At 35.9% G+C, this 14,575-nt stretch overlaps 2 protein-coding genes and 1 pseudogene across 2 annotated transcripts; 2 read left to right on the top strand and 1 right to left on the bottom strand.

The window, feature by feature from the left end:
- Positions 1 to 4,549: 4,549 nt before the first annotated feature.
- Positions 4,550 to 5,557, bottom strand: LOC117635420 (putative F-box protein At1g49610). The gene has a single exon (XM_034369744.1). The coding sequence runs from the start codon at positions 5,555 to 5,557 to the stop codon at positions 4,550 to 4,552; it is 1,008 nt and encodes a 335-aa protein (XP_034225635.1).
- Positions 5,558 to 7,203: 1,646 nt separating this feature from the next.
- LOC117635419 lies at positions 7,204 to 11,052 on the top strand (annotated as a pseudogene).
- A 758-nt stretch (positions 11,053 to 11,810) lies between these two features.
- On the top strand, positions 11,811 to 14,572 carry LOC117633960 (F-box protein At5g67140). Its single transcript, XM_034367834.1, has 5 exons — positions 11,811 to 12,219; positions 12,347 to 12,493; positions 13,582 to 13,717; positions 13,830 to 13,928; positions 14,149 to 14,572. Exons 1-5 carry the CDS (start codon positions 12,131 to 12,133, stop codon positions 14,356 to 14,358), a joined length of 681 nt encoding a protein of 226 aa, XP_034223725.1. The 5' UTR covers positions 11,811 to 12,130; the 3' UTR covers positions 14,359 to 14,572.
- The last annotated feature ends 3 nt before the right edge of the window (positions 14,573 to 14,575 follow it).

The raw sequence follows: 14,575 nt of genomic DNA, 5'->3' as shown, positions 1-14,575 counted from the left end.
CTTTAGCTGCTGCTGCTGCTGACTATGGAAATTAAACATGTTGCAGAGTCTTCTGACTCTTCCTTCCCTAATAATCCGTACCATCTAACTTTACCCATTTTCTTAATTTTAATTGGGTTTTGGTTGGTGTTAACCAAATTGATCATGCACCCAAGTAGCTCTAAGTTTAATGGTACTTGTTCTTTTTTCTAATGTTAAAAAAAAAATCTTAATTGAATCCCCCAATTGATATTTATGTTCCGGTTTCTTCTAGAAAATGAATTTTTATAGAAATATCACATGAATTTATACCTTAGTTTCAATCTGTTACCTTAAAAAAAATTTAGGAAAAATGTCATCTTAATTTTTCAAAATCTATGATTTGTCATCTGACTTTAACACCATTCATTTTTCCATCTATTTTAAGAGTATTTTTAGTCTTTTCATTTTCAAAAAAATAAACCTCTCTTCTCTCACCATTTCTCCCCCACCCGTCCCCAAAACACATGGCACTGGACTCCCCTTCCCCTCTTCTCTCTCTGTCCATTTTGAACTAGCTCTCCATATACACATATGCAACGCACATTTGTAAATTTAATTTCACTTACTTTGCTAACAATTTGTAAAGGTGTGTTGAAAAAGAGAAAGAAGATGGAACTCTTGTCAAATGTCAAAACATGTCAGGCAAATTTGGAACTACAAAGCCGAGAGACACAACACTCAATGTCAGTGATGCCGCGTGTTGTTTAGCAATAGCCACCTATGAAGGATATGATGATCTTTGAAGGGAAAGGACCACAAGTACATCCACAAGTCTAAATTGGATTTGGACTAAAGTGGAATTGCTGATTTTTTCTTGAGTGCTTTTGTACGTAGTTTGTAGTACCACCCCTATATAAAATCAACAACTTTTGCCACTATCATTAGTCTTTTTTATTTATTAAAAATCAATAATAATAAAACTGAAACATGCTCTTAACAAAAAGAAAAAAGTATATATATATGTCGATGTTATGGGTTCGAATTTTAGTATCTGTGTTGTGTGTGTGAGTTTAATATATTATTATATTTTTTAATAAAAAAAGTCTTTTTAAAAATTAAAAAAAAGGCTATGCTCTTATACATTAATACCTTAAATTTTCTCTTATATCTCATCCATGTATTGTAATTTTTACATACGCATAATGTGTGTAATACTTCTGATTATATAATGAATATATGTAAAACATTGTATATATAAAGCGATGAATTTTGTCTGCATATCAAAATATTTTGAAGTTTCCAAGTGTACATTTTCTTTCGCACTCGAATTTGATCTTCCTTTATGTATATTAAATTAATTTAGAATATCACTTTATAAAAAGTAAAAAAACCCTAAATATGTAATATTTGTTACATAAAAAATCTATCGGACAATTCAACAATATTACAAATTAGAAAATCTTTACCTTAGAAAATTGAAAGAAGAAAAAAGCTAATTAGTAATTATATAACGACTGGGATTATAATTTTGTACTGGCTTAACGTTCTTTTTCACGTCAACATAATTGTTTTGTAGGTAATTAGTAAATGGGACAGACAGGGGACCAGACCACTCACATCCCTGTCGCTGTCATGTCCAAGCCAACGTCACCTTAACCAGACACAAAATAATGTAACCAAAATATTTTTCAATATCTTTCACTCTTTCTTCATCAAGATATGTGTCTTCTTCTGATTGGGTTAGACGATACATTCTTCTACTACCCTATGTGCGGGACCACCAGAGTATCCGTGTCACCATCAACACACGTCACACACGTCGGATCAACACCTACACACATCTTTTAGTAGGCCCTGGTTTAAGATACCGACGTGTCAAGAAGATATGATGATTTGAGTACGTCGTCAATATGGTCTCCCATCAAATGAAAAGTGGTAAGATTGGTTACCCTAATGAGGTCAATCCATTTTCACACCTCCTCAGCACGAGCGTCTTCAAACAATCATGTGGGTCTAAGCGCGCAAGCTTTCAAAACCGAAGCACCTTTCTAGTGTCAAGGACTCGAGCTTCGAGCAAGAAGAAAACAGACGAGGCTCTGCTTCTCCAACAAACTTGACATCACACAAAACAAGGTTCGTGAGTGTGCTAAATCGATCAACAAAAATATTATCTGCCCTGAGTTTGCATGTACGTAAGGAGAGATGCCTCAGTTTTGATCCTTCACCACTGATCGGAAGCAGATGTGTAGGAAAGTTATAACAGTCAATTGTTGTCCAATCAGTGCGCTCCGATAATTCGTCACAACGGAAGGCAAGCTCAAGGGTTTCAGCAGCCCTTGCTACAGCAAAGTTGATCCAGCCTTTGAAGTAACGAGGATGCTCGTTTTCCAAAGCAGCATTGAACCTTGAAGGATTCAATCTTGGTTCCCGAATGTGAAGCTAAGACTGCTTCTATGCTTCTTTGGAAATATCTCACATTCCTAATGGAAACCATTCTACGAGTATATGTGTTTGCGTCATTCGAAATTATGTCACGCCAATCAAATTCCAGTCTTGACTTGTGTTGTGTGCATAAATGTTCTTCCACCTTCGTGATAACTTGCTAGTGCGTATCGCATCTCTCATACTCAGCAAGTTAACAAAACATCATCAGGCAATGCACTAATGTGATCCTTGTCATTGTGGTCGGAGGTGTCAGCTGATCCACACACACTTTTCATGGTTTCAATCTGATCAAGAAATTTGCAATGAAATTAGTAAGAGTTTTGATTTCCTTATGGCACATCATATATGTTATAAGGCTAAAGTATCATTTTCACATATACTTGGTGTTATAAATCCTGTATCACTGCAGAGCATCCAATTCTCACAACAAGAACAACACAAAGCCCTGGTGAATTGTCTTCTCATAGGCTTCTGTGTACTCACCAGTTTAGATTAGCAAAATTAGCTAGCTCCATTTCCCTCTCCCAGTATGACCCCCTTACTGACCAACCCGCCGCCTGAGCAAGAAAAGGAGATTGAATTCATTAAGCAAAACAATTACCAACGATAAGAGTACCAACATATATATTGACAACGAAATCCTCAATCAAGAGGGAAAAACAGAAGATCAGCTACAAGAATAACATATACATTAACAAAAATCATCAATCAACCGAGAAAGGCATAGGTCACCTCAGATGATACAGAAATTAGATAAAAATAATATTCAGAGAATTAAAGTTGAGGAAAGGCGTTATACCAGCTCTGGTTTCAGAAGTGGTTAAGTTGAGACGAGAAATGATTGATGCCTAGCTAAAATCTGTTTCTCTGATGTCTCTCTCCCTTTGTTTTCTCCGACGTCTCTGTCGATGTCTCCCTTTGTTTCTGTTGTTTGTCTGAAACCAAGTGAAAGGGAAGAGCGGTTTATATGTAAGAGTGGACTGCAAAGCAACTCACACTGACACATTGTATGAGCCTAGTGTCAGGCTGTCAGCTCCATCTCAAATTCCCAGTGAATGCATCCACCTCAGCTATCTCATATTTTTCCCTTTCCAGATTCGTCTTAGTTGGTTCCAAATTTCCTGAATGTAACGCATTTTACTTGCCTGTATATCTGATTTTGATTAATCTTTTTGAGATATTTTGTTTTTTTCTTCAACATTTAGTCCACTTTTTCTGGCTCACCAAAGCGGCCACATGGAGCAATATTACTCTTCTGCCTTGAGCATAGCTAGGTTATTCAGAGGGAACTTCATGACCTAATTTAACACGGGGATAATCCTTAGATGTCAATGCAAAGTTGAACAAAAGACTGGACTTAGATGTAATCTTAATTCTTATCTATTGGCGCTTGCGCCTATTGTATTTCTTTATGGGGTTTTGGCTCTTCACCTCCTGGTGTATTATTTTTTCTCCTTTTTTAAGTAATAATATAGGGGAATGGGCGGGGGCTTCCGAAAGTGTAGGTCCCTTCTCCTTCGGGATTGAGGGTGAATGCTTGCATCCTGTGACCTTCATTGAGAAGCTAATCTCGCCTATTCCTATATTAATAATAATAATAATAATAAGTTAAATAAATAACTGTAATTCAAAGGTCTAGTCGGAAATGAAATCATTTCAATGGTCAAGAATGACTGTTATTTCCGCTATTTCAGTGAAAACAGCCAACGCAGTCTTCAAAGCACAATCTTTCTTGTCCAAAGCACCATTCCAATGTCAAAGACTCAATTTTGGACCAAGAAGAAACACACGCACGCGGCTCTACATCTCCAGCCAGCTTCTATGATGTCCTCAAGTTATTGATATGTAATTATCCTGTGTTATTGTAATTGAATTGTAATATTTATTGTTTTGTACCTTCTAATTGGAAATTTACAACATATAATAAACAGGCGGAAAAACTTTTTATATTTGAAGTACAATAGCAATATTAACTGAAAACAAGAACCCTCTCCTCATAGTTAAACTGTTGACATTTGAAGAGTAAAGATCCAAAATCACAACTACAAATCAATGTATCTGAATGTAAGTCTAAAAATGCTATACCTTTGTTGGATTGTATAAGCCTGAGAAATTTTTGTATGTTCCGAGTAGACCTAGTCCTTCACCCACATTTGGCCACAATCAGAGTGTGGTAATGAGGATTAATAAGTTTCTCCAACCAGGCATAAAAACTACGCACATTAATCCGCTTCAGCATTAAATGGACATCCTTCAGATTGGGAACCCTTCCCAATCTTAATTGTAGTTCTGCGTGGTCTCCAATACAATGAAAAGTGGTAAGATTGATGACACTAATTAGGCGAATCAATCTCAACCCTTCGCATCTCTTCACCACCAACATTTTCAAACAATCAAGGTTGTCAAAGTGCAAGCTTTCGAAACCATAGCACCGTTCCAATGTCAAAGACTCAAGCTTCGAACAAGAAGAAAACATGCTAGGCTCTACTCTTCCAACAAACTTGGCATCACACAAAACTAGACTCGTGAGTGTGCTAAATCGATCAGTGAATATATTATCTAGCCTCAGCTTGCATGTACGTAGGGAGACATGCCTCAGATTTGATCCTTCACCACTCGGAAGCAGATGAGTAGGAAAGTTATAGTAGTCAATGGCTATCCAATCCGTGCGCTCAGATAATTCGTCACAACTGAAGGCAAGCTCAAGGTTTCTAACCCCTTTTGCTATAGCAAAATTGATCCAGCCTTTGAAGTAACGAGGATGCTCGTTTCCAAAGCAACATTGAACCTTGAAAGATTCAAGCTTGGTGCCCAAGTATGAAGCTAAGATTGCTTCAATGCTTCTTTGGAAATTTCTTACATTCCTAATGGCAACGTTTCCACGAGTATATGTGTTCGCATCATTCGAAATGATGTCTCGCCAATCAAATTCCAATGTTGACTTGTGTGCATAAATGTTCTTCCACCTGCGTGATAATGTGCTAGTGTGTATGGCATCCCTTATACTTAGCAGGTCAACAATTGAACAAAGAACATCATTGGGCAATGCACTAATACGATCCTTGCCATTGTCGTTGGAGGTGTCATCTGATATCCTACGCACTCTTTTCATGATTTCAGACTGATCAAGAAATTCTCTTATGTCATTCATCCCAAAATCAATTAGTAAGAAGTGAAGAGGTGCAAGAAATTATATATTATGATGATACAAGACTAAACTATCACATAAACATCTAGTTATAAATCCTTAATCACCGTATAGAGCATCCAATTCTCAACTAATCTACTCCGAACAGACGAGAACAACACAAAGCCCTAATGAACTGTGTTCTCACAGGGACAGGCTTCTCCACTTGAACACAACAAATGATTAACAACAAAGCCCCCGAAGACATTATATATTATTTAAGGCTCTAAGTTCTATGTGAGACTCTCACTCTCATAGATGGACTAGAAAGACCTAATCTTAAAAAAGAAAAAAGAAAAAAAAAGGTGTGTAGAATGAGTTTATGTATGTCTTAAGAAGAGTTTGTTTTGCCCGAGAGATAGACAAGAAAGATAGCCAACAAAAATTATTTGTTTTATATCCTGGTCACAGAATTATATAATCAAATATGAAAAATTAACCACCCAAAACCTTCCCCTATTTTATTTTGTTTTATATCCAATTTAAATCCAAAAAAAATTCCCCATTTCAGCCTAGCAAACTATCTCCATGTCCCCCTCCCAAAAAGACTCCCTGACTGACCAATCTGCCACCCAAGCAAGAAAAGCAGATTTAATTCCTTAAGCAAAATAATTGCCAACAACAACATATACATTAACAAGAAATTACCAAACAAGAGGGAGAAACTCAGATCAGCTAGCTAGAAGAACCAACATATACATTAACAAAAATCATCAATCAACCGAGAAAGGCATAGGTCACCTCAGATCTAATGATACATAAATTAGATAATAATAATATTCAGAGAATTAAAGTTGAGGAAAGGCGTTATACCAGCTCTGGTTTCAGAAGTGGTTAAGTTGAGACGAGAAAGGGTTGCTAATGTGTTTCTCTCTCTCTCTCCCCCTTTGATTCTCTTGTTTGTCTGAAAAGGGAAGAGCGGTTTATATGTAAGAGTGGACTGCAAAGCAACTCACACTGACGCATTGTGTGAGCCTCGTGTCAGGCTGTCAGCACTATCTCATATTTTTTCCCCTTCCAGATTCATCTTAGTTGTTTCCAAATTTCCTGATTGTAACGCATTTTACTTGCCTGGATATCTGACTTTGATTATTTTGATTAATCTTATTGAACTATATTGTCTTTTTCTTGAAGAGAGTCCATTTTTCTGGCTCACCGAGGCGTGCATATGGAACAATATTACTCTTATGCCTTGAGCCTAGATAGCTGGGTTATTCAGAGGGAACTTCCTGACCTAATTTAACACTGGGATAATTCTTAGATCACAATGGGAAGAAATGACTGGACTTATTAAATCATGGATTAAATGACTTGACTTTTTTTTTAAAATTTATATGTAAATATATATATTTTTAAAAAGTTGGCTCTAATATTGTATGAGTAATGCTACACTTATCACATTTTTATCTCACATTTTTATACCACATGATGTGACATATCCATATTATATGCCACATCAATTAAATCAATGAAGTGTATTTTAATTAAGACAATTAGAAAAACAAACACTGAAATAAATCATAAAAGAAAAGAAAATATGAAATAATTTTAATTGGTGTGGCTGTCTACCTCAGCTGCCACATAAGATGGTATATAGATGTGGTATACAAATGTGGTAAGAGTTGCATTATTCATATTGTATATATGAAGAGATTATAGAGTGATACTGTATTTCCACGTGAGCCAGTGATATTACCATATAAAATCTGCCACGTGTCCTTTTTGAAAAGAAAATTAATTTTTTTCACAGTTGGACTTTGTCTTCCAATTTTACCCTAAATAAAATTGAAAAGAAAACAAGAAGCAGATTGTAGCAGTTTCCCACCCTGATCCCGTCTGCAATCTGCCTTCCTTGCACTGCCGTCCCTTGGCTGCAGTCCCCCTCCAATAATGCCAACATCAAACAACACCACAGGGGAGGAGCCACACTGGGACTAGTGTGGTCCCGGGCCCCCACTCAATTTTTTTAAAATATTTTAAAAGTAATATACTGTTATGTATTTTTATATGTATATTATTTCAAATACTTTACGTTTTGATATGTACCCACATGTGTTGTGACGGACCTATTAAGGCACAAGGAGGTGTTTCAAATTGCCCATTTATTCAGCTGATAATGGTGCACTCTAGTCAAAAGGAGGTGTTACCTTATTTCCATGTCTTTGTCTTTTTACTTTCATTTATTTTTATATTACTCCATTTATTTAAGTTTACAATGTAAATAAGGAAGTACCTCCTATTTGGATTCAAATAAAAATACTAGAAAATCAAATTCCCACTAAATCAAAATATGAAAAATTGGTTTTAGTACAAAATACGATTTAGGCTAAAAATGATGGCTCATTAAGTCAATATATACTTCATACTAATCCCAAAAAATCAAGTTTTCTTATTTGATGTGTAAGGAATAAAAGCCGCCAAAAATTATCTTAAGAAAATGATTATTATGAAAAACTAATTTTCATACTTAGTCAATATTTTTTCATGTATGATATGAATGCATGAAGGGACTTAAGATTTTTTTTAGTTTGTGAAATTTTGATTTTTTCTTTCTATTGGGTTTAATGGTGTGAAAGCTTTAAAGATATTTGCTAAATCACTACTCTTTGTCTATCTCTTGCAATTTTCTTGCTCAGAATGTATTGTCTATCTCTTTGTCAAGAACAATTATGATTATAACCAATAAGCAATATAATTCTTGACATATATATATATACTATTTTTCGTATGTATTGTGAGTTCGTATTTTTGATTCTTTATAATTTATAAGAGGCCCCCCCACACATGAAATCCTGACTTCGCCACTGCAACACCACCCAAAAAGTGGTTGAAAAAATTAACAAAAAAAACCCATTTACTTGGTTGCCACATCAATAATTACCCTTCTTTCACTAGGGTGTTGTGTCATAGGAGATACTCTTGAAGATTTCTGGTTTTACACTGATTTTCAAGGTATCTGGCTTTTTCTTAATAGGTTTAACTTTTCACCGATAATGGGAGGAGCGCCTCGTAGCTTCGGGGTAGAGACATTTGGTTGATTTGGTCTGGGAGTGGGGACGAAGCTTTCTGCTTGACCAACAACCTCCTCACTCAGAATTCAGAAACATCTGCATCATCAGGTGATGAGGCTATTTTGCTTCAAAAATTACCAAAAAAACTACGAAGTGATGAGGCTAATATGGACAATCCAAACAAATTTAACAGTCCAGATGGAAATAAAAAAAGGAAAAAAGTTTGCAATAATTAAAATAGGCTTTTTAAGGTCAGCCAACAAACCAATAATTAACCTTTGCCTTGAAAGCAACTATTTCTGAAAATACTACGAACTTCACGTCCCTGCATTCCTTGTGAGGGATCATGACATGGTTCTAAAACATATCTCAAAATTGGCAGCCAATTAAGCCTGAAAACTAAGAACAATGTATACCTAATGGCTTCTGATCCCGAAGGGGCAGCAAGAGCAAGCTGGTGGGCACAAGGAAATTGGCCACAAGAGTCTCTTAAAGAGCGATGCTCTTTACCAAGTATATATATTTACATATTTGATGTCCTTAACTAATATTTTTCATTGCATTTTATTTTTCTTGCTCTTTGATTTGTTTTTGTTTGCTTTTAATTGACAGTACATACTTGAAACCAGTGTGTACCCCAAGAGAGCCTGAACCCATGAAATCGCTCCGTGAGTTGACAGCAAAATACCCTTGGTAAGGTGGCGGCTTATCATATATTGTGTACATACGTTTTGGGTTTGTAAGAAATGAAATTTTATTTCTTTTATGACCAAAAAGGAATGTCATGGCCATCTCACCTGATGAAGGACAGTTCTTGAGTATGCTTCTCAAACACTATGGAAATTGGCGTTTATATTGGTTACTCTTTGCTTTCTACTGCCCTGGGTCTTCCCCAAAATCAACGATATTGTTATCGTTTACAAAAACAATGAGCAATGTTCTCTTATCAGACTTTCTGATCTGTGGATATGTAAATTTGAATTGCTGATCAAGTGGATTCTTACTTGAACATATGATCCAAATTTACAGTTTGACAACATAAATAAATTTGACAAGAAAACATTATCCAGAAAACAATATAGCACACCAAGATTTTGAGATCATCTCAACTTGTTATATTATATATGGATGGGTGAGATACACGTTATATGCCTCATATATATATATATATATTAATAACCTTTCCATCCATGATATTCATGAATATAATGATTTTAGATATTGAGATGGTTTGAGTATAATGATTTCAGATATTGGCAATGGACATCAACCGTGAGAATTACGAACTAGGTTTGCCTATTATTCAAAAAGCTGGCGTTTCTCACAAGGTTGACTTCAGAGAAGGATTGAAGATATAAGTAGGTCCATAACCGACTATCTAATTAGCTGAAAACTTGATGCTGACTTGTAATTAATAATTGTAACTAACCTTAATTACTACTGCAGGGAAAATATCATGGAACGTTTGATTTCATTTTCGTGGATGCTGACAAGGATAATTACTTGAACTACCACAAGAGGATCATTGAGCTTGTGAAGGATGGGGGAGTGATTGGCTACGACAACACCCTTTGGAATGGGTCTGTGGTGGCCCCACCTGATGCACCATTGATGAACTACGTTAGGTTTTACAGGGACTTCGTGTTGGAGCTCAACATGGCTCTTACTGTTGATCCAAGGATTGAGATTTGCCAGCTTCCTGTGGGTGATGGGATTACCTTGTGCCGCGGCATCAGCTGAACAACCCACTCTACTGAGACTTGAGATCAATGTCTCTTTCATCAAAGGAGAATTTGAGTTCAAATCTCATACTTTATCGTTGTTAATTTCGATTCGAAAAAAAAAAAAATTGTTGTCAAATAAAATTAAATAAATAAAAACTACATACATTTTTGTTTGTTTGTTTGTGATACCATGCATGTATGATGATGCCATGAGAGACAATTAGACAAATGATATGATTGATTGAAATGCATGTATGATGATGTGTTACCAACGTTGCATGAACAATTACACATGTATGTTGTGAATTTTTCTCAACTCTCACCATATTAAGGGGTTTATAATTTAAGTAATTAGAGTTGATTGATTATGAACTCGGACTAGAATTGATTAGAGTTGGGGAGTTTGGTCAAGATATGACATGTGTTTTGTAATGATGGCCTTATCTAAGGTTCTTAGATAAAGTTTTATCTCTTAATCATTGAATAAATTTAATTAATCATTGAATTAAATTAATTAATTAATTTGATCCAACAATTAAGAGATGCTCTCGTTACAGAATGACTCAACCTTTTACATGTACTCGGGGCAGCCCAAAATTCTCTGACCCAATTAGATCCGTTGTATATAGGCGCAAATGTCCAATCAAAGGCTCAACGAGGAGATAAAGAAGCCAGAATGAGCAACCACGTGGCTAGAATTGGATGGAGGAAATTACAGTGACAAACATTTTTCTTCTATTTCCTTGACGTTTTTCATGTAACGACACCGATAGAGGATGAGTGCACGAAAAGTACATGAAAGGAATGGACGTGGACAACTACACCCAGAGAGATAATCCAGCACAAGATTAAATATACGCAAAGCGGTGTGAAAAAATAATAAAAAATGGAGAATCTGAATCATGAAAATAAGGTCAAATAAGAGGCTGGATTCCATAAGAACACACCCCACCAAAAAAGAAAAGTAAAATATAAACCAATGCTATTATAATTTTTTCTATTTTTTAAATTGAGAAATAATTGACCGCAGTGTTAAACTTGAGAATGATGACTATCTGAAAATGAGAAAAATAGTGACTTAAAACCTAAAAGAAAAAGAAAGAGTTCGTATGATGATTATTTTGGCGTGTCAATAATAATTATATTTTTTTTGTGTTTGTTTATTCATTTTTAGTAGTCACGTGTTTCTATTTATGAGCAATATTTCTTATTTTAGCAAAGGACTCACTAGTGTAGTGGTTTGAAGCAATTGCTTCCTTAGGCAAGGTTCTGGGTTTGAGTTTTAACATCTGTGTAGTGTGTAGGTTCTAAAAAAAAAGTTATTAGTTTAATATTTTAAATACTGCTATATCAACTGTTATTGGTTGTCCAAAATTTGCAACCTATGCTAAATTAATAAACATAATTGTATCATTTTAGTACCATGCAATGAAATTTAATAAGCTGTTTATAAATAAATAAATAAATAAAGAAAAAGAAGATGATTATGAGAAGAGACACAGAGGCATCACGTGTGCACTCATCCTTGTCCTTAATTATCAGAGAGAGAAGGAGAGAGGAGGAGTGGGGGCGCTTGATTAATTCTTTGGGAAAAATGACGAAAACATGAGCACATCTTGTCCAGCTTTCCATTTATTTATGGTCTGCTGGGAAAAAAAAAAAGTACATGTAACTTTTCTCTATTTACGAGTCTACGACTTTTTTCAAGGTTCAACGTGATCACAACAAAGGCTGAGACTTTGAGAACCCAAAAATCATTTTGGACTAACAATCTCTTTTTTGTGGGGTTGAAAACACTTGGGATGGTGGGTGAGGCCGAGATTGATCGGTTGCCAATAGACCTCCTGGCTCATATATTTGTTCTGATCACTTCCTTCACTGATTTAGCCCAGTAAGTTGTTCATTTCTTTTCCTAATTATATATCATCATCCTGATTGTTTTCAATTTTCCTTTTTATTTTATTTCCGGGTTGTTGGTTTTGTTGTTGATTTGGGTTTGTTTGTGTGAATTTGTGAAGGGCAAGCAGTGTGTGCCGGAAATGGAAACAAGGGGTGAAGCAGTCTATGGGTCGCAGAGAGAGTTTGAGCTTTGCTGGGTGGAAGATGGACGATGACTCCACTGCACGTCTGGTTCGCTATGCTTACTGCCTCAAAGAGCTCGACATGTAGGACTTCTATCTCTGTTTTTTTAATACATGCGATAGTTTAAACTACAAGGAGAAAAGATTTCTCACTCAAACTTGAAACCTCTAGTTTGCAAAATTCAAGGCCTTTGCCACAAACCCGTTGGCATTTTCTCGCTGTTTTTAGTAGGTTTCTTATGTGTTTAATTCTTCATAGTTTGATTCTTTTTTATTCTTTTTTTTAATGTCTGCTCTTTTTAAGTGGTTGAGGACATCTTGAAAAGCAAAAGTTTCGGAATTTATCCATTTTCTTATTCTTTGGAGCTCTAAGTGACAAAATTACAATTTATAATCCACATAAGTATGTAATGTACTTTTTAGAGTCAGAAAGACTGAAAAGTGAAAACCCACATATTATTTTCTGGGGTTATTCTGAAAGCTTCAAATTTCTGTTTTCTGTTACTTTTATTGGTTTTAAATAATAGATCTGCAAGTGTTTAGAGTTTACAGCACAAACTGCATTGCATAGGTGAAGTGAACATACTGAAATTCAGGAAAAATACTTAGAATAAGAGATAATGGGCTCTGAACTGTAAGGGGTAAATCAGATGTGCATGAGTGCTTCGTATCTGAACATAATCCAAGGTTGTGGAGATGTATGAGTTTTGTTGGGTATGTAAGATTCATAGAGCGGCGTATGTCTTATTAACAAGAACATGAAGGTCTTAGGATGAAATTCAAGATTTCCTAGCCCAATGTGATGTGTCTGGGTTGGGATGCATATTCTCATTCAGAACTCAGTAGTTCAATCACTTCTGTGAAGATTAGGTTTTACTCGAGAAAAAAGTTCTCTGCATTGGAAGTGTTCTTCCTTTTTCGGGTTAGTACCACTACTAACCCATGACTCTGCACCTAATGCCGGGTTTAACAACACAAAAGATGTAATCGTTCTGTACGTTTCCAGCTTTTTCTTTTCCATCAGATTTGAGTCTGGTTACAAGCATTTGATTTAGATATCTGGTGTCATGTATAGCAGCATTTGGTAGGAAATGACCAATGCCATATATGTGCATCAATATTGAAGATGTAAAAATTATTTTTTTGTGTGATTTCTCTCCTTGTATACTCAGTTCGAGGAGCCGTTGGGGTTGCCAGATAAGTGACAGCGGATTGTACAGAATTTCTTTGGCGAAGTGTATCAGCAGTTTAACATCCATATCCTTATGGGGCATTACAGGGATCACAGATAAAGGTGTTGGTCAGCTGGTATGTGATAATCTTCTTTCTGAGCACAGACCCGCTTGAGCAGTTCATGATATAAGTTTGATTGAGTGCTTTTGCTTAGATCAGATTCACATTTGACTTTACTTTCCATCAGATATCAAGAGCTAATTCCTTGCAGCACCTGAATATTGGTGGTACATTTATCACAGATGAATCATTATATGCCATTGCTGATAGCTGTCCACACTTAAAGGTAAGCTGTTAAGTGAAATTAGAATCTGGGTTTTCATTTTGTGCCACAATGTTCAGAACCCCCAGTTTTGTTCAGATGCATGTCCTCGCCTTCCTGTTCCATTAATCCATATCTATCAGGCATTAGAGTAGGCCATTCTCCCAAGTGAATTTTATGGAATCTGTTTGTTCTGTAGATGGATGCCAATTTCTAAACCTGCGTATGTATTGTTTATCTCCAGACTATTGTCTTGTGGAGCTGCCGTCATGTAACCGAGAATGGCCTTGTTGTTCTTGTAAATAGTTGCCGCAAGCTTGAGTCCATCAATTTATGGGGTACCAGAGTTCCCGTGGACTGCTTCATTGCTTTGCTTACTATCAGTCCGGCGCTAAAGATAAAACCCGTTGGACTGCTATTAAACGTTGATGCTTCGATGTTGCCGGTTGTATAAGCTGCTCATTCATATAGTTGCGTTCTACCTTGCCGTATATATTTTCTTTCTTCAGCTCAATGTCCTAGATGGGAAGTTTGAGGTTTATTTATCAGCTCAATAACCGCAGGTTCTCTTAATCTCTTGTTCTGTATATAATTCACATGAATCACATCCACCGGTATTATTTTGTGCAAAGTGTGAATAAAGGTTGAAATGATTCAAAGAAGATGAATCA

The sequence above is a fragment of the Prunus dulcis genome, chromosome 7 (assembly GCF_902201215.1).
Source record: "Prunus dulcis chromosome 7, ALMONDv2, whole genome shotgun sequence".
Taxonomy (NCBI): Eukaryota; Viridiplantae; Streptophyta; class Magnoliopsida; order Rosales; family Rosaceae; genus Prunus; species Prunus dulcis.
The sequence above is the reverse complement of the archived record's forward strand: the minus strand, read 5'-3'. Positions and strand labels throughout refer to the sequence as shown.